A 20,091-nucleotide genomic window follows, 5' to 3' on the forward strand; every position below is an offset into this window, starting at 1 on the left:
GTCCAAGATCAGGTGTAGTATATATCTGGAGAGCCATCACCTAAGTCCTAATGTGACCTCACACACAGTGGTGAACACACTGATGTTAAACAATGATGTGAAGGAAGTCTTGGACATGTTTTGTCCAGGTGTTTTATAAACAATATACATGTTCAGAAAAACAAAAAACCCACAGTGAGCTCCTGCCACTTCCTTTTTCTTTTTCTCAGACTCATTTCTAAACCTCCCTGCACCTTTTCCTGTGTGTGTCATTATTTCAATATCAACCGTTTCAATATATAACAGCCAGAACTAATACTTTACATTAAATCACAGGCAGCAACTGTATTGTCTGTGCCTGTGCTGCTATGTCAAACATTGAGTTCTCAGAGGCTGTCACAATTGCTGCAACTTCTCCATTACTGCAACTTCTCTATTTGTAGGTTGGTTTGTTTGTTTCCATGTAGATTAAAAGTTTCATGTTTTATTTGCATCACAACGAGCTGCAAAGTTCTTGCATAAAACCTCCAACTCCAGGCTCATCTTGTTCAGGTTAAAAGCGCTAGGTGGGAACATTTTATTTTCAACTTTATTTTGCATTTTAAACATTTTGCTCTGTATTTCATGTTGATCTAATAAGTAGAGCAACCAGAACAAATACTGCACATTAGACCAACACAGCAACTGTATTGTCCGTATCTGTGTTGTTATGTCATACACTGAGTTCTCAGATGCTTTCACAGATGCTGTGCAACTTCTCTAAAACAGCCTGCAGTAATGATGCACTCAGCTTATTTACTTGTTTATCTCCACTGAGGTTAAAAAGTCTCATGTTTTTTTTTGACACATTGTCACAAATAAGGAGCTGTACAGTTATCGGTAGCTGGTTCCACAGTTGTATGCTCTGCTGCTCTTGTGGTAAGAAGGTTTTCTGCACACTGGCATTGCTAAATTGGGTCCTCTGTCGGGTCCCCTCTGACCTGTATCAATTTTACCCAGTAGAGTTTAATGTATCCAAACTTCAAACTTTCACTTATCTGACACATTTATATAGTACCTTTCTCAAACCCAAGGACTCTTTACAGACAGGAACCAGCTTTGTACAATCAAATCACTCACATACCTATGAAAAACAGGAGCCAATTTATGCAAAGCTTACTCTCAATCAGAAACCACAGTCCCCTGGGGGACTGTACCCCCTAGGGGAAGGGGAGGAGGTTAAGATAGTCCCACTTAGTCAAAGGTCCATGCCACAGTACAGCATACCAGTACTGCCATCTAGAGTTCAGTGAGCATCACTGCAGCTGCAGTACGAGTATGTCTACACATTTCATCTCTGAGTACAACAGGCTTGTCACCATAGACTGTATACCCTAATAATGTATCATGTGTTTCTGGGGAAAAATAACACAGTAAAATGAGGTTTTACTTGTGTGTTTTTTCCTCAGTTACTCCACGTCTGAATGGTGTGAGCACAATGAATGATTCAGTGTTTACTCTTCCTGTCGTCTGTCTGTCATGATTGGCCCCTTCCTACCATCTACCTCCATCGTCTTTTTTCATTGTTTCATTTTCTCCGTTCCTGTTCCGGTCCTTGTTTTGGTTTTTGCTGTCTCATTTAAATCACCTGTTTCTTGTGAGTTCTCACTTCTACTTGTGTATATATGCCCTGTGTTTTTTCCAGTCTTGTTGCTGGTCTTTGTTAATCTATTCCTTGTATGTGGTTTCTCTACCTGTGGTAACTGTATTCCTAGCCTGTTATGTGTTCGCTTGTTTAGTTCATACTGCTGCTTGTGTACTATGTATGCCTGGGCTCTCTGTGTTGTCTGACCTTGGAGTGTGATATTGACCTTCATCTTGCATTTGCCCCTACTAAATTTCACTCTCTTCAGCAAATGCATCTGCCTCCCTAGCACTCCATTTTACACTGTCAGTTTTTCTGTCTAATCATCACTGTCAGGTTTCGTCTCTCTCTATGTACGCTTTTCTCTGTCCGCTTCTCAGTCTTTATATTTCTAATACTCTTTTTGTATTTGTGACTGTGACTTTTCTAACTGTTGTAGTCTGGCGATGGTTTGAACTTACCCTGCAGTCAGAATGTAGCAGCCACCTAATTTCTAATGAATAAAATGTACATGAGTCAAGCTCCTACAGATCTGTAACACATTTGAATCCACTCAAGTTATCGAGAGAGGAAATTTTAAGTTATTTATTTTTTACTAATGTTCAGAAATCACCTGACTGAACTTACCTTGCCCAGTAAACTCCTGTAAATTCCTGTTTTTATAGAATGTTTTTTTTTACCTATATTCAAGCATTTACTCAGATGATAAATAATAACAATTTGATCTAATTTATAACATTGATGCCACAGTAATGCATAGTATGTGAGGAAATGGAAGTAGTAATCTTATTCATTCATAATTTATATTATTATAATTTATCAGAAAATGTATTTACAATAAAATATTGTTCATATGGATTCATTATTCATATTCAAATGGATATACGTATATTAATCCAGTTGAATAAATAATGTCAGAAGGCTTGACTCATACAATTATAAACTGAGAGCATACAAGATCATAGGTAGTGATCAAAGAAAAAACTTTTGTGATGTAGAATTTTATTTTATTTTATTTTATTTTATTTATTAGCCATGGTGTGGAAATATTTTAGTTTATCATCAATTGTATTGAAGTGATTTATGCACATGTGTGATGGTGGCTACGTTAAATGTCAGTGAAGTCCTTTGTGCCTGAAATGCAGAACCAGATTTTCTGCTCATTGTATTTTACTTTACGGTTGTTAAATTATATTAATAAACCTGTAGTTTGCCCTGACACAGTGATGTTGTTTTTTAAAAGGCCTAAAGTGGTACCTGTTACAACAGACTCCCTTGTAAATATGCTCTGGTCAGTTCAGCAGGAGTAGGGTGTGGCTGCCATTTGCGCTGAACTGGGTGTGTCTGTCTGTGATTTTGGAATAACTAAGGACTGAGGGAAGTGTTTTGTATTATACAGAGTTTTAAATATACAGTCACCTTCTCCTATTTTCCCTCACTTTGTCATTTTTCTTTAATTCAGAAGCAAACACACACAGACACACACACACACACACACACACACACACACAGACACACACACACACACACACACACACACACACATATATATGCGCATGCACACACATACACATACAGTAGGCATACGTTTCACATAATTTCTTGTTACAGTCTGTCCTAGACACCCTGTTATTAGATCCACTTGGACAATTTCTTGTAGCTGTTAAAAGGTTTTTTACAAATGAAAACCTTTAATATATCAGAAAGCATATTAATATAAAAAGCATATTATTTCCACCAGATGACACTGTTTCCTCCTGAACTCATCAGGTAAATTCCACTGCCACAAAAACAGAACAAACAGAATAACATTTACATACATGATACATGTATATTATTATATTATTACTGAGAGTCCTGTGTGCAGAAACAGCTCACTGGCAAACGTTCCTTTGAGAGTTTTAAACAGTGCAGTGCTGCCAGCTCCACAAGTTGAGTAAGGAGATCTGAATACCTACAAATATTTACACTTCTCCTCCTCACACTTACCCTGAGTGTTGTCTTCTCCCCACACTTACTCTGAGTGTCTTTTCCTCACACTTTCCTACACTGCCAGCCTCCATGGACCCACTGCAGTTTGCATACCGCCACATCAGCTCCACTGATGATGCAATTGTACATCTGCTCCACACCACACTGACCCACTTGGACAAATGGAGGGGTAATTATGTTAAAATGCTGTTTGTAGACTACAGTTCAGCATTTAACACCATCATCCCCTCCCTACTCACTACTAAGTTGGAGGATCTAGGACTGCATACATCCCTGTGTGACTGGATCTCCAACTTCCTAACAGACAGACCACAATCAGTACGGGTGGGCAACTGTGTCTCATCCACCCTCACCCTCAGCACTGGAGCTCCTCAGGGTTGTGTCCTAAGCCCCCTGCTCTACTCACTGTACACCTACAACTGCACAGCCACTTCCAGCTCCACCATCATTGTCAAGATGCTAACGACACAGTTGTCATGGGTCTGATCTCGGACAATAACGAAAAGGCCTACCTGGAGGAGATTAAACACCTGGAAAAGTGGTGCCAGGAAAATAATCTCCTCCTAAATATCAGCAAGACAAAGGTGATCGTGGATTGCAGCAAGAAGCAGGAGCGGCACTACCAACCTGTGAGGATCAGTGGAACCACGGTGGAGAGAGTAGATAATTTCAGGTACCTTGGTGTTCACATCTCGCAGGACCTGTCCTGGTCCCGTCACACCAACTCCCTGGCAAAGAAGGCTCGTCAGCATCTTTACCACCTCAGACGCCTAAAAGACTTCAGACTGCCCTCCAAGGTACTGCGGAACTTCTACACCTGCACTATCGAGAGCATCCTCATGGGGAACATCACAGTCTGGTATGGGAACGGCACCAAGTAGGACAGACAAGCACTCCAAAGAGTGGTGCATTTAGCAGAGCGCATCACTCATATGGAACTTCCTGACCTGCAGAGCATTTATTACAAGCAGTGCCAGACCAAGGCCAGGAGGATTGTGAAGGACCCCACCCATCCCAACAATAGGCTCTTCTCTCTGTTGAGGTCAGGGAAGCGCTTTCGCTCCCTGATGACCAAGACAGAGAGACTGAAGAGGAGCTTCTTCCCACAGGGCATTTGGACACTGAATCAGGGAAACTCCTCAACTGTGGGGACCACCACTACCATGTAACTGTAAATATTCAATTGTAAGCTGGAATTGTACATTGTGTACATACATTTATACATATCCATATATAGATTGTACATTGTGTATATAAACATATTATACATATATTGTACATATATTGTACATATATATATATATATATATATATATATATATATATATATATATATATATATATATATATATATATATATATATAGTTAGATAGATAGATAGATAGATAGATAGATAGATAGATAGATAGATAGATAGATAGATAGATAGATAGATAGATAGATAGATAGATAGATAGATATTTCCCTATACACCCCTGTTGTTTTGGGGGTTTTTTTCCCACAGTTTGGACAGAGCACTCTCAAACCATTTCACTGCGAGTTATACTGTTTATGACAAGTTATACTGTGTATGACTTGAACACTTTCCCTGAGTGTTGTCTTTTCCTCACACTTACTCTGAGTGTCTTCTTTGCTTCAAACTTAGTCTGTGTGTTTTCTCCTCACACTTAATCCATGTGTCTTCTCCTCCTCACACTTACTCTGAGTGTCGTCTTCTCACGATTACTCTGTGGCTTACACCTCCCCAAGTCAGCTGTGCATAGACTGTTATGATAGATATGCAGTTTCTAAGGGAAGAGTTTTTCCTGAGTTCTCAACTGTTTGCAGCCTTTAAATGGATGATTAAATGAGCCGTTGTTCAGTCTTATGTGTTGCTCTGTTGATGACTGTGGACAGACTGGGTTTTTTGGTTACACTTAGAAGGTCATGTTGGAGTAAATCATAGAGTCCTCAGCTTCATTAGAGATCAGTGGGTGGGTTGTGCTTTGCTGAGACACGTTTACAGTTAAATTTACAGTTACAGTTAATAGGTTATAGATGGGGTTTCTCTCACACCCATACACACACATCCTACATGAACTTCTGTTATTCTGAGAATGTCATGTACACTTGCAGGAACCCAGACATCCAGAGACAGAACTCAAGAAATAACGATGTAACAACTAATAACATAATTACAGAAATAATGGTCAGTGTTGTGCAGAAATACTGGTTGCTGGGTCCTATAAAGTCTTCAGCATGGCTACAGTAATAACGGCAGTGTTCTCATTTAGGCCTCTCTCAGTTCCTCAGTTAAATGGGCTTCATTACGATGGTGCATTCCAAAGTCAGGGAATTGAAAACTACTACTGCATTACCCCTACGGTTCCACTGACTTGATTTTTAACTATCTAGAAGATATCAAGTCCTGAATGGGTAATCATTTCTTGTCCTATCAGTTAAGGTCAAACACTATATCAAGAACCAAGGTGTCAAATTTGGCTATGATGTAAGCTTTAAATGCCATATTGTCCCCAGAACAGTGTTCATTTTTGTAATGTAGCCTCACAACAACTGATAGTGAAAATCTCCATGCATTTGTATCTTCACGTCTGTACTACTGTAATGCAATGATTGGACATCTGTACTACTGTAATGCAATGATTGCATGTCTGGACTATTGTAATGCACTGCTCCCATGTCTCCCTATGAATGCTATTTCAAGCCTACAGAGGGTTCAAAATGCAGCAGCCAGAGTACTATCATGTGCAAAGATGAAAGATTTACATCTACATTTACAAGAGTTGCACTGGCTACCTGTGTCATCTAGAATTGAATTTATAATACTACTGCTTACTTTCAAGTGCTTACATGGTCTTGGCCCTCTATATCTCAGTAGTATGATCATGAGGCACACACCGTCAAGGGCCCTAGATCAGCTGATAAAAACATGCTGATGGTGCCCAACACCTGACTATAGAGCTCTGAGGCTGCTGCTATGGCCCCAAACTCTGAAATTCTCTCCTAGATGACCTGAAGGACAAGATGGCTTAAAACACTTTCAAGAAGAAGGGTACTTTGGCTGTCAATGCAGCTGCACTTTGATGGGTGGAAATGCAGCTTTAAATTCTTTAAATTGTCTTTAAGTTTATTTTCTTTGTAATTTACCTTCTTGGTGAGGTTATAGATCTTAGGATGCAATAAGCTTTATTATACCTCTATTCATTCTATTTTCTGTAAAGCACTTTGTAAACTGTGTTTAAGTAAAGGCTATACAAAAAGTTTACAATTATTATTATTATTGTTGTTGTTGTTCTTGTTTACATTTACAACTAAATGTCATAAATGTAAATATTATTAGTATTATTATTATTATTATTATTATTATTATTATCTTATATGGGAGTGTCAGCCTACTCCCTGTCTTTCACAGAATATGTCTTCAGCAATGAGGTGACTTATTTGGAAATGCTTGTCAGTAAATTAATTTATAGATCACTATAAACTATGTGCGTGGGTGTCCCAGACTAGGGAGAGGGAACTCTCCTACCATGTATATACACTTCTATCTTTTAATTAGTAACCTGTAGTTTCTGAAATGGTCATCCTCAAATTCCTCATCTGATAATTCATTGATTACTTGTGATAACATACAATCCATCTACTTGCAAGCATGTATTTACATATTTCTGGCACTCTGTATATAATTTGCCTTGTTAAAATTGTTTCACTCTAATAATAAGTTTGACTAAGTAAAACATGTGGTCAAATGTCTACATTTTCTCATTGTCTTTTGTAAGAGGAGGGCATTGTTAGGACACCAGATATGTTTAATAATAAATAGTAAACATCACTGGTTTGTTGGCAAGTGGGAATTTATATATTTTTTTATTTCTAAACTGGAGTTTTTATAGTAAATAAAATACCTGCTGATCAACATACAGTATGGATAAAAGAATCAGTATTAGTCTCCAAAATTCATACAAAGTATATTGATCCCTCTATTTCACTGCTTCAGTCTTGAATATAATGCTACAAATCGTTCACTAAAAATGTTCAATATGGTATCCACTCACCAGTCACTCTCAGGTAGATCTGTGCGATATAAACCTTGTACCCATGATCAGATTCCCAGTCTGATTCAGCTCCACACCAGTATGTACCAAAGTCCTGTACTGTTACGTTTCTGATAGTTACAGTTAGCATTTGCTTTGCTCTGTCATCATACAGTAAACTGTTTCCCTCATTTATCCATCTTCTACTCTCTGTAATTGATGTTTTATAAGTACAAACAGCAGTGTCCACACTCTTGTAGAGAAACATAGGGTCACTTCTGGTGGATTCTGAGAAACTGCAGCTGATGTTTACAATTCCTCCTACATAGAGAGTCTCACTCATAGAATTTCCACAGCATGAGTCTGTCAAAAAACATTGAGAAGAAGCCCTAAGATGTTAAGAGTGGCAGGTCAGTGCTGAAAGTCCTTGAGTAGTAATCAGAAGGTTAGTGGTTCAAGCCAAGTGACTGTTGGGATCCTGAGCAAGGCCCTTAACCTTCAGCTGCTCAAGTTGTACTCAGTCATAATTGTAAGTTGCTTTGGATAAACGTGTCAGGTAAATGTGAATATTTTAAATCTTGCACCTGATGCACACATAATTTCCCATAGTTCACATTATCAGGGCTAAAGTGTAAATCAATAGCTCCTCACTTCCTTTTACATTGAGCTTCAATTCAGTGTAGGTGAGCAGTTGACACATTAACAGAACACTGGTATGTTCCAGTGTCATTTACACTTAGCTCTCCGATAAACACATTGAAGAATCCTGGACTTCTGTTATCTTTAATTGAGAATCTGTCCTTATGCGTCCAATCACTGTTTGGATTTGTTGTTATTTCACCTAAACACCACTGATCCTTACCAGTCTTACAGAAATATTTCAGTTTGGTTTTGCATTCATCCTCATATCTGCACTTCATGGTGACTCCTACCCTGCATATGCAGTCACTATTTTAGAGGCCACACCACCTGCCAAAAGCATATTGACATCACACTGTTATAATGAGTCCTGTATGAGAGCTTGGATCTTCACCCTCCCTGAAGTTGGTCATAAATATGTAACGGCCCGAGTGCTGCAGGACGCACAGACTCCCTGGACAGTGACAAACGTTTATTAACATACAACGGTGGCACTGACACATAACGTAAACACCAACACTGAAAAAAGGAACAAACAAAGATAACGCAAACAGATGCAATGACTGACAACTAAGCACACACCCCTACAGCAGTTTAAATACAGACAACATAACAAGACTAAACAGCTGCAGGTGTGTGCTAAGCAACATGGGCGTGGTTACAAACGAGACAAACAATTAACTCCCACTGCACACGGCGGGCCGCACCACGTGACAGTGAGAGGGGATCGTTCTGTGATCAAATAATGCTGGAAGAGGTAGTATGATGAAGAAGAGCAGTAATGGAGGACATGGATGAAAACTCACCTGCCTTCACCTTCAGTTTCACTGGTCTGTATGTGTCTGTCCATCTCTCTATATCCACTCCACACTGGTAGGTTCCAGACTCCTCCACTGTGAGGTTTCTCATTACCACCCAGAAGACTTTAGCACTGGTATTATCATGCAGAGAGAATCTGCCTTCATGCACCCATGTGTGTTTCGCTCCATTTTTTAATTTGCAGAATTATTTATTGTTTGTTTCATAACCTTCCTCATATTTGCATTTGATCCTGACTCCTCCTCCTGAATATGCTGTCACTTCATTGGTGGACTCGTCACTGCAATACATGCCATACATTCATGTAACTACAGTCCTCCTTTGTTCCTAAAATCTCTACAAAGACTTAATTATCATCCAGATTACACAATTGATGTCATGAAACTGGGAGACTCTTCCTCTCTAAATGTATACCCCAGCCAACCCCTCATTTGATACTGATGGGATTTAGAAGTGTCTGGTAGAGGATGAAGATGAGGAGGATCTCCATTATGAGGATCACAGATATCCAGACATATTGCAGGTCGTGTAGCTCAGTGATTGGTCTCTGTATCTGCACTATTCAACTATCGCAACTAATAAAAATATACTGTGAGGCAACAGCTTGATCAGCCTGTAGTTGGAGCTGTACATAAGTGAATTTATGAAAGTGTGAGGTTAGATATGTACATGTAACAGTGAATTAACTGGAAAAGAACTGAAACAGAAGGAAACGTACACAAGTGTAATAATAATTGCTGGTTAACCTTTTAAAGTAAGAGAGACTTGGAGAATGCACTAAAATACGTCATGGCACATCTTTAGCCCATGAAGCCAAAACATATGTTTGTTCACTTGAATGTTATGAGCTTAAATGTTATGAAAGGTAGTGTTATGAATGTTATAAACATACATTGTATGAAGGGCAGTGGGTAGCTCAGTGGTTAAGGTACTTGATGTGTAATCATAAGGTTGCTGGTGCAAGCCCCACTGATGCGAAGTTGCTACTGTTGGGTCCCAATAATTGTAAGTTGCTTTGGATAAAAGTGTCAGCTAAATACCATACATGTAAAATGAACTCATTGGAGATCACTTCCTTTCAAACTCAGCTCGACACAATTACCTCATCCAAGTTGGAGATGCAGATCTCTCTCTCTTACTGGGCCAAAACAGGAACTGAGCATTCTATCATGAACTAGTTAATAAGCGGGTGAAACACAGTGCATTTTTATATAAAAAGGAAAAGTTATTTTAAAAACCCAGTCAAGTTTTTATGTACCCATTCATTTATTGTAGAACTTTAATGACTAAATAACATAAATGACTATCATTTGATCTTTTATGTTGATCTGTTATGAAACATGAAATCGATGCAGTGTTGTGTAGTCTGGCTGTGCAGTTTTGAATCCATGATTGCTATAATTTCTGCAAACCAACAGGTGTCACTGTTTTGGTGTTTGCTTTAAATGCACAACTGCTTTGACTCTTTTACCTGCCCAATCATGTGGAAGTCCCTCTAAGCCTCACAAAGCCTCATCTGACAATCCCTACTGGTCATGTCTGTCAGCAGTGTCCTTAGGAAGACACACACAAGAAAAAGAAAATGTGTCCAGGACTGGAACTCCTGTACTGGAGTGAAATCACAGGATTGGACTGGGACCTAGAACCGACCCAGACAAACAGAACACAGACAGAGTTATTCCCCTGGCTTCAGAGGACAGTAGTTGCCTGCAGTGTTTGATTACAATTGATACTTGACTGTAAAATGTTTGGAATTGCTATTTAGAATTGCTTGGAGTAAACTATTTGTTATTATGTGGTTTTCCAATGTTTTTTTTTTTTTAAGTTTCTTTCTTAGACTGTCATTTTTTGCTTTCTGATATGTGAAAATAAAAGGTCCAAAACCAAAACAAAGCTTTAGTGCACTTCATTTTAATGTGTAAAAATCCTCAGGAAATTTAAATGAATATCTAATATATACAGTCTTAACACATCACCAGAAAAACAATGGAATGCAAATAGGAGGAACAAAACTAACCTGAAAATTACAGCACAGTATGAGAAGAATAATGATAGGGATACACTAACATGAAAATGTAGGGCCTGATGGGATATTCAGCATAAACATGTTTAATGCAATGCTCATGTGAAAAAAAGTTTATAAAATTACATTTAAACAGGGGTGTATCTTGCTTTATCCTCTAGGTGGCAGTACAGACTCACTGTCACAAATGTACACTGTCATCCCTTTTTTAGCTACTTATCCTACAGCTAGAATAGGAGAGATATTCAAGTGAATCCTTATATAATGCTACTAATCATGAAAAAAAAAACACTTAAAATAAACATGCATCTCTCACCTAACCATGTACATAAAGTAGTTTATCCCTCCCATCACTTGAGCAATTCATGTATGTACTCAATCATCAGTGATCATACCATACATGAACAGAGGGTTGCTAGCTCAACACTGCACAAATCTAGATTAAAAAGATCCTTTTGGTGAAAACATTGTGATTTCTTTCTTGAAGGTCTCCTTGGTAAGAGCATCATTAGATCTATCTGCATTCTTATAGAACTTCACTGTAGAATAAGAGGCAGCATCAGCAGACGTCCCTCCTGACTGCTGAACAATCAAAACAGAAATGTGGGTAACCGAGCAATGCAGTAAATGTCCGGAGAGTGATGGTTGTAAAGCAGTAGCATAAACAGAATGTGAGAAATCATAGAGGGTTGTGGGTAACTATTGTAGTCCTCAAATAGGCTGCAATCCATATGGAATTCCTATATGTACCTAGTTAATGTAAATCATATGTTGAATTTAAGTCAAGTCCCACCACAGTCAAGTTGCTACTGTTGGGCCCATGAGCAAGGCCCATAACCCTCAATTACTCAATCATAATTGTAAGTCACTTTGGATAAAAGTGTCAGCTAAATGCTATAAATGCAAAACCATTCAGCCAACAGCTTAAATTAGAGAAAACAAAACAGATAGATAGATAGATAGATAGATAGATAGATAGATAGATAGATAGATAGATAGATAGATAGATAGATAGATAGATAGATAGATAGATAGATAGATAGATAGATAGATAGATGGTGAGATAGTAAGGGATACACTTACTATCATAAAACAAATAAACAATGAATTTACAATAAAAACATATAGCTCTAACCGACCCACTTCCTAGGTCATGATTGACAGTAGCATAGTCACATGAGTCCTCCTCCTTCTTACAGGTCTCCGTGGTAATGAAATGTTTATAACGATCAAGTTTTCTTATGGAACGTCATCGCTGCATAAGTGAGTCCTTCAGCAGATGTTCTTACCAACTGTGCCTCCTACTGAGTAATCAGATGGAGTTGTGGGTAATTGAGCTGTGGAGTAAATGTCCATATCATGGGTGCATGATGGTGGCTGAGCTAAAGCATAAACAGTTTGTGAGGGATAAGAGGGCTTGGTGGGTAGACCAACAGTAGAGTAGACTGTAGAAGCTCCAGTGTCAGAATGGCTTCTGGTGTCTTTAGTCTCCTCATAGTCACAGACAGAAAGTGAAACCTGAAAGCATAAACAATACATCAATAATTATGACAATAAAAGCTACGGTCTGCCAGTTGTGTTAAAAGATAGTTAGTAAACTTACTAAAATTTTGTTCATTATATGTGTTTCAGGAGTGTCTGTGTGTGTATTTTGTGCATCTGTGAACGTGCAAAAAGCTAGAAGGTAGTTTTTCACCATTAAAAGCCATGTCATGTTAGCAAGTTAATAGGAAGGAAGCTTACTTTATCTTTTTTGTACATGTGACGTAAGAAAAAAGTCCTCTGTAGAAATGGGTGAACATACATGTGTCATACAGTCATGACTCACCCCCTGGTTGTGTGAGGAGTCTTGAAGGGACTGCCGTTTGGATGATGCTGAGAAAGAATTTTGACATTGATGCAAACATTACAACAAAAACATCAAAGCCAGCTGTGAAGGTCAAAAACTTGATATTTTGACTCCATCGTCTTTTCTTCATTTGGTTTGTGCATGCATGCTCATTTTTAGTCAGCAGGGGCACCATCAGACTGCACTCTTACACCCTCTGGCATCAAATCAACCCTGTTCCTCTTTAATGAATGTGGTTAATCTACAACACAGATATATGTAGTATTCATATCTGAACATGGAGATCTGCACATGTGCTGTCCTTTACAAACCTGCTTAAATGTCCATGTGTAAAACCAATAACATAACTTAACATTGGAATTTGTTATGACCGTAACGTACAAACAGTTGAACATGTGGTAAATATTTTGGTGAATCTAATTTTCAGAATGAACATAAATATGCAAACATGTGCACAAGAGTGTGTGTGCATGTTACTTTGCTTCTTGCTTCTCTTTCTGATAGACCCAATGAGGTATGAAATTCCCTTCAGAACCAGCATGAGAAACACAGACACAAGACTGATCATAGTGAAAGTTGAAATTCCTGTAGAGGAAGCAGAGTCATAATCACTGAGCCAGTCACATTGAATCTTTATCCTGGTCATACACATGGGATATGGTTGGTATGGTGTCCTTTGGACTGATGCATGATAATGACTCTGGGGATGAGTCTTAAACTGGAACATCTGGACATACACAACCACAAGAGTGACAGATTAACTGAGTCCATGATGTGATTGGTATTGTGATTATGATTGTTGACAGTCACAAAAGGAACATTATTTAACACCTATTCTTGTGTTTTTGTATCAGAGGAAGCCGCTGTGGTTTCAGATGTTGTGTGTGCAGTTGCGCTTAAGGATGAGGATGATGAAGGTGCTGAAGGTGCTGTCACTTGTGGTTCTGTTAATTGAGATGAAGAGATTAGTGGTTAAACATTCAGTTGCAAAGGAAAAAAAAAAGTGTTATCCTCCCTCCTGTTCCATGTGCGCAGTGCAGTCCTCAAGGGCTGTGGTTTCTGGTTGAGAGTACACTGTGTGTCACTGGTTGTTGCTTCTCACCAGGGTGTTGATTGGGTATAAAAAAAGAATGTTGATTGTAAATTGTCCTTGGGTCTGAGAAAGGCAAGTGTATGTGTAAATAATAATAATAATAATAATAATAATAATAATAATAATAATAATGACTGTTGTCATCAGCAGTAGATGTCTGTCTTTTGCTCAAACATACTTCATGTATGTACATTAATTAGCTCATAGTCAGCCATTTAATAAATTCCCACATTTGTCTGATATATACTGACTGCTTTTCTCTAAGAAATTGAACCATCATTCACTGTTAAAAATCCTAATACGGGCTTTTTTTCTGTTCCTCATTTAAAACACTATTAATATGATATTCACTTTCCTATTTAAACACATTTTTTAGCATTGATGTTGTGGGCAGAATATTTAGCCTCCTGAAAGAAAGTCTGCAATACTGAACATGTTATGTACTAATCAGTTACTCAGGAAGATCTGTGTGATATAGATCTTGTATCAAGTGATCAGATTCCCAGTCTGATTCAGCTCCACAGCAGTATGTACACCAGTATGTACCAGAAGCAGTCAGTTTTCATATGATCACACTGTGAATATTTGATTTGTTCAGTCATCATATAGGGATATATGTCCTTCATTTATCCATCATCCACTTTCTTTGTCAGAGTACGTGGAACAGAGACAGATTGCAGGAAACAGGTGTAGGTAATCCAGAGATGTAATCAATAAGCAAGCAGAGGTCACAATCCAGGTAGTAGTAGTCAAATATACAAGAACCAATACAGGGACAGGTAAGAGGGCAAAAAGTGAGACCAAAGGCATGTATTGATAAACCAGAAGACCATAATAATAAACAACAAGTCTGCAAATCATGTCCCTCAGCACGTCATTGATAAATGTCTGAAACACAGAAAGGGTGTTAGCGAGGCCATAAGGCATAACCTGGTGTCCAGAATTGATAATGACGGCCATCTTCCATTCATCCCCCTTCCGGATTCTGACTAGGTTATATGCACTCCTTAAATCCAGCATGTTTAAGTACCTGGCTCTCATTTGTTCCAGGACTGAAGGCAGAAGTGGTAATGGATAGGAATACTTTATCTTGACATCATTGACTCCTTATGATCTATGCAAGTATGTAGACCTCCATCCTTGGAAATAAAAAAAATACAAAATTCTGCAGCTGCTAGGGTTTTGGTAGGATGAATATATCCCTGTGCTAATGCGTCAGTGATATAGTCCTCCATGGCTTTATTTTCTGCAGTCGATAGGATACGGACATACTCAAGGGGGCACACCCCCTTCCACTAAATATATGGAGCAGTCATGTGGTGGAGTCAATCAAGGCTTGAATTACAACACATCCCTCATACAGATGGTCTTGGAACAAGCTGGAAAGATGTGTTACTCACCGCCTTGGTGTGCGAGGATTCCTTGGCTTCTGTCCTGCATCTATTGGGACTAATATGGCAATCACATAAAACATGCCCTGACTCTCCACAAAACAAATACATCCCGAGCGTCTTCTCTCATAGGAGCTGAGATGGTTGTAATCAGTAATGAAGGAACACACACAGAAGGGGGAGGGTCCAACTAGAGGTTTTATTTCCTAGAGGTTTTATTTTGGTTACGGGGCAGGTAGGAACCATAGGCAGAGGTAGTAGGGCTTGGAGTTTTCCCAGACAGATAGGAGGAATTAGGCGGATAATTGTGGTCAGTTCAGCCCGAGGTCAAAAACGCAAGGCAGAGTCCAGAAGGTGTCCAGGGGTCAGGCAGGAGATGAGGGCTGTAACACAGGCAGGATTTGGAAACCAGGAAGACCAACACTTACATGGAAGGCTCGGTATGCAAAATGAAAATGGCAATACTTCGCAAAGTGTGTGTGCTGGAGGGGAGCTTAAATAGAGAGGTAGTAATGAAGATAATTGTCATCAGGTGTGTGAAGAGTACTCTGGTAAACCAGATCAGAGATGTCGGTAGTAAGGTAGGTGTGGCTGTGACTGGATGAGCATGGTTCCTGGAGTTCGTGAACCAGCTTGCGTTTCTTCCATCTCAGCTGGTGGAGATTAGCTCTTCAATCAACTTGGACTTGTCTCGGCATGCTAATTCCATAATGTGTTCAGCATTAAGTCCCTGCCAATGTGCAGTAATCAGTGCTACCTCATTGCACCCTCTACTCGCAGCCAGAGTTTCAGGGCATAATCTACAGCAGAACAGGAACCTTGCTTCAACCTTGAACCTTGCTTCAAATTAAACAGTATCTCTCTACTTGCTTTGATTTCCATGGGGTGATCAAAAACAGCATGAACTTAAATAGTGACAAGGTTACAATCTCTTGTTATTTCTCCACCTTTCGTCCATACTGCGTTAGCCCACTCCAAAGCATTATAATCAAAGATATGCTGTACAGGGTCTGTACAGGGAGGCTGTTGGGAAAAATATAGGAAGCCTTGCAGCAAAAAACCTTTACACCCTGCTGGGTTTCCATCATATTTATCCAGCAGATCCAGATGAAAGGGAGAGACATTAGAGGTCAGTGAAGGAAGTGTAACAACACTGGGAGTTCTCACCTTCCAGGAAGTTAAAGGTGCTAGACAATGTTTTTATCTCAGTTACGAAAGGAACTAAAGCTGTAATATGCTGTTTCTGCCAGGTGAGTTCCTCTACCATGTTGCCCAGTGAATCCAGACGCTGGTGGAGCTGATTGAGTAACTGGCGTTGAGCGGCTAACGTCCAGTACCTGATGACTCCACATGTAGGCAAGGTCTTCTGTCTGAGTTGGTGCAACAGAGACGGAGTCGATTCCAGGAAAACAGGTGGAGTTTAATTGTACAGGGGTAATCCAGAGACATAGTCACAAAACAAGCAGAGGTCACAATCCAGGTAGCAGTAGACAAATATACAAGAACCAATACAGAGGCAGGTAAGAGGTCAAAAACCAGGAGGACAACATAATATTAACAAAGACAACAACTCGCAAACAATATTTCACAATCACTGAATGAATAGGAAGGTTTATATATGGAAAAAGAGAGACAAGTGACACTAATAAGCGGGGGACTGGCAACACACAAGAGGTTCATGGGTATTGTAGTCCATGGTAGGTTGTGTCCTTGTGGAAGGTTTGACACTTTTAGAAGTACAAACAGCTGTGACTACTCTTTTGCAGAGAAACTTGGGGTCACTCCTGTGGGATTCTGGGTATTTGCAACTGATGTTCCCAGTTACTCCTATTTAGCCAGTCTTATTGATTGCCAGATCTGTACTATAGAAAGTCTATTATAAACATTCAGATCACAACATGTGCATTTATTAATACTCCTGTTGTGATTCTAGCATTTACCTTGCTAATAAATGCTAATACATGTAAATATCTGGCATGTTTATCTCATCTAAGCTTAGTCTTATACCATTTCATATGACCAAGACTTTTAGGATGTAGGATTGAGAGATCAGATCTGCTTCAGACTTGTTTCCCTTACTGCTACTGGTCAGCACTGCTGCCTCACTGCTCCAGTGTCCTGGGTTTAAATCCTGGCCTGGCCACTGTCTGTGTGGACTTTGACCATTCTAGCTGTGCCTGTGTGGGTTTCCTACGGGATTCTTCTCCTATTCCAAAGATGTGTTGATGTGTTGATTTGTGATTTGTAATTGATTTGTTTCTCTGGCTGTGTGTGTGTGTGTCCTTTGATAGACTTGTGTCCTGTCCAGGGTTGGTTCCTGTCGTGTGTCCTATGCTGCTGGAATATGCTCTGACATGCTTTTTACCTTCTGTTATGTTCACCTTCACTTCAGTGTTGTAGGTTTGTAGTTTCAGTGTCATTTACACTCTGATAAACACTCCGATAGCTCTCTGATAAACACACTAAAGAATCCTGCACTTTTGTTATCTGGAACTGAGAATCTGTCCTTATGAGTCCAGTCACTGTTTGGGTTTGTTGTTATTTGATCTAAACACCACTGATCCTTGCCAGTCTTTCAGAAAGATTTCGGTTTGGATTTGTATTCATCCTCAAATCTGCACTTGATGGTGACTCTTCCCCCTGCATATACAGTCACTACTTTAGAGGCCACACCCCCTGCTAAAGACACATTGACATCACACTGTTATAATGAGTCCTGTATGAGAGCTTGGACTTTCACCCTCCCTGAAGTTGGTAATAAATCGTGCTGGAAGAGGTAGTATGATGAAGAGGAGCAGTAATGAGGAACACTCACCTGCCTTTACCTTCAGTTTCACTGGTGTGTGCATGTCTTCCTTTGCCTTGTCTGTTATATCCACTCCACACTGGTAGGTTCCAGAATCCTTCACAGTGAGGTTTCTCATTACCACCCAGAAGACTTTAGCATTGGTATCATCATACAGAGAAAATCTGTCTTCATGCACCCATGTGTGTTTAGATTCTGTTATTATTTGGTAACTGCATGTTGTTTCTTCACTCTTGCAGAAATATTTCTTGTTTGTTTCATATCCTTCCTCATATTTGCATTTGATTCTGACTCCTCCTCCTGATTTTGCTGTCACTTGACTCGTGGACTCTTCTATCACTGAAATACATGCCAAACATGTAAGCAGAGTCTTCCTTTGTTTGTAAAATCTTTACATTGGCTTTATTAATTATTATCCAGATTACTACACAACTGATGTCATGAAACTGCGAGAATCTTCCTCTAAATTAACAGCCCAGCCAACCCTTCATTTGATACTGCTGGGATTTAGAAGTGTCTGTTCTTACCTGAGATCAGGTAGAGGATGAAGAGGAGGAGGATCTTCATTGTAAGTTCAGGATCACAGATATCCAGACCAGCTCCACTCCACTCCAGACAGATATCAGAGGTTGTGTAGCTCAGTGCTTGGTCTCTTTATCTGCACTGTGTTTCACCCACGTATTAACTAGTTTATGATAGGATGCCCATGTCCTCTTCTGACCCAGAGAGAGACAGCGAGAGATCTGCATGTCCAAGTTGTATGATATAATTGTATCTGAGCCAAGTTGCAAAGGAAGTGATCTCCAATGAGTTCAAAACATTTAAGTAAACAAACAGATGTTTTGGCTTCATGGGCTAAAGATGTTTTATGACTTGTTTTACTACTTTCTCCAAGTCCCTCTTACTGGTAAACCAGCAATTATTACCACACTTCTGTATGTTTCCTACTGTTTTTCAGTTCTTTTCCATTTCATTCACTGTTACATGTACATATTTAACCTCACACTTTCATAGCTTCATTTAGGTACTGCTTCAACTACAGACTACCAGTCCTGTTTCAGCTTGCATTGGAAGCTGGCCGAGTGCCGCAGGGCGCGGGGCAGGACGCACAGACTTCCTTGACAGTGAAACACGTTTATTAACACGAAACATATATGACACAGGTGGCACTCAGACATAACACTTACAGTAAACATGACTATACATCTAACATTAAACGAAGACGTATACACGTTAACAGGAACTACACAAACCAACGTTACTGCTACAGAGTTAGGAGTTAACACACACGTAGCGACACTGACCAACAAAAAGGAGCACACACGGACAGGAGTTTGAATAGACACATTAACACTTAACAATAAACCCTGTGCACGTGTATGCAATCCCGAAGGGGCGTGGTTACAAAACAGATATTCACAGTACATGTGGATCCCCCTGCACATGGCGGGCCTTACCACGTGACTTATGGGGGAGGAGCAGTCTATGACAAATTGCCTCCCAGTATACTTTTATTGGTTTGCAATAGTGTGAATATTTCATTGTGTTGCTTTCTTGAAGGAAAAAGATATTTTAAAAACCCATTAATTTATTCTAGCAATTTAATGAGCAAATAACTATCACGTGATGCCCCCCCCCCCCCCCCAGTCACGTGATATGGCCTGCTGCGTGTGGGGGTGTTCACGCTTGTTTGTGGCCACACCCCCGTGAGGGCACACATCTGTACAAGGTTAATTGTTAGTGCTTGTTAGTCTAATTAAACCCCCTGTCAGTGCATCCCCCTGTTGGTCATTGTTAGAGTCAGAGTATAATGTGAGTATCCATGGTTGTATAGCCTGTGT

General features: G+C 39.6%; 1 protein-coding gene and 1 pseudogene across 4 annotated transcripts in view; both read right to left on the minus strand.

The window, feature by feature from the left end:
* LOC118242660 (B-cell receptor CD22-like) overlaps positions 1 to 20,091 on the minus strand; it is a 127,915-nt pseudogene that overhangs the window by 70,879 nt on the left and 36,945 nt on the right. The window lies entirely within an intron of this gene.
* Positions 10,984 to 18,966, minus strand: LOC113569333 (CMRF35-like molecule 6). Of its 3 annotated transcripts, XM_081700779.1 has the most exons (6): positions 18,778 to 18,966; positions 18,260 to 18,589; positions 13,975 to 14,054; positions 13,438 to 13,544; positions 12,940 to 12,986; positions 10,984 to 12,629 (listed from the first exon to the last, which is right to left on the minus strand). In XM_081700779.1, exons 1-6 carry the CDS (start codon positions 18,815 to 18,817, stop codon positions 12,610 to 12,612), a joined length of 624 nt encoding a protein of 207 aa, XP_081556905.1. In that variant the 5' UTR covers positions 18,818 to 18,966; the 3' UTR covers positions 10,984 to 12,609. The 3 variants fall into 3 exon arrangements, with proteins under 3 accessions (XP_081556905.1, XP_035390463.2, XP_035390464.2); XM_035534570.2 differs by lacking the exon at positions 13,975 to 14,054 and having other exon boundaries at positions 13,438 to 13,545; positions 18,778 to 18,963; XM_035534571.2 differs by lacking the exons at positions 13,438 to 13,544; positions 13,975 to 14,054 and having other exon boundaries at positions 18,778 to 18,963.

The sequence above is a fragment of the Electrophorus electricus genome, chromosome 18 (assembly GCF_041902795.1).
Source record: "Electrophorus electricus isolate QZ-2024a chromosome 18, ASM4190279v1, whole genome shotgun sequence".
Lineage (NCBI taxonomy): Eukaryota > Metazoa > Chordata > Actinopteri > Gymnotiformes > Gymnotidae > Electrophorus > Electrophorus electricus.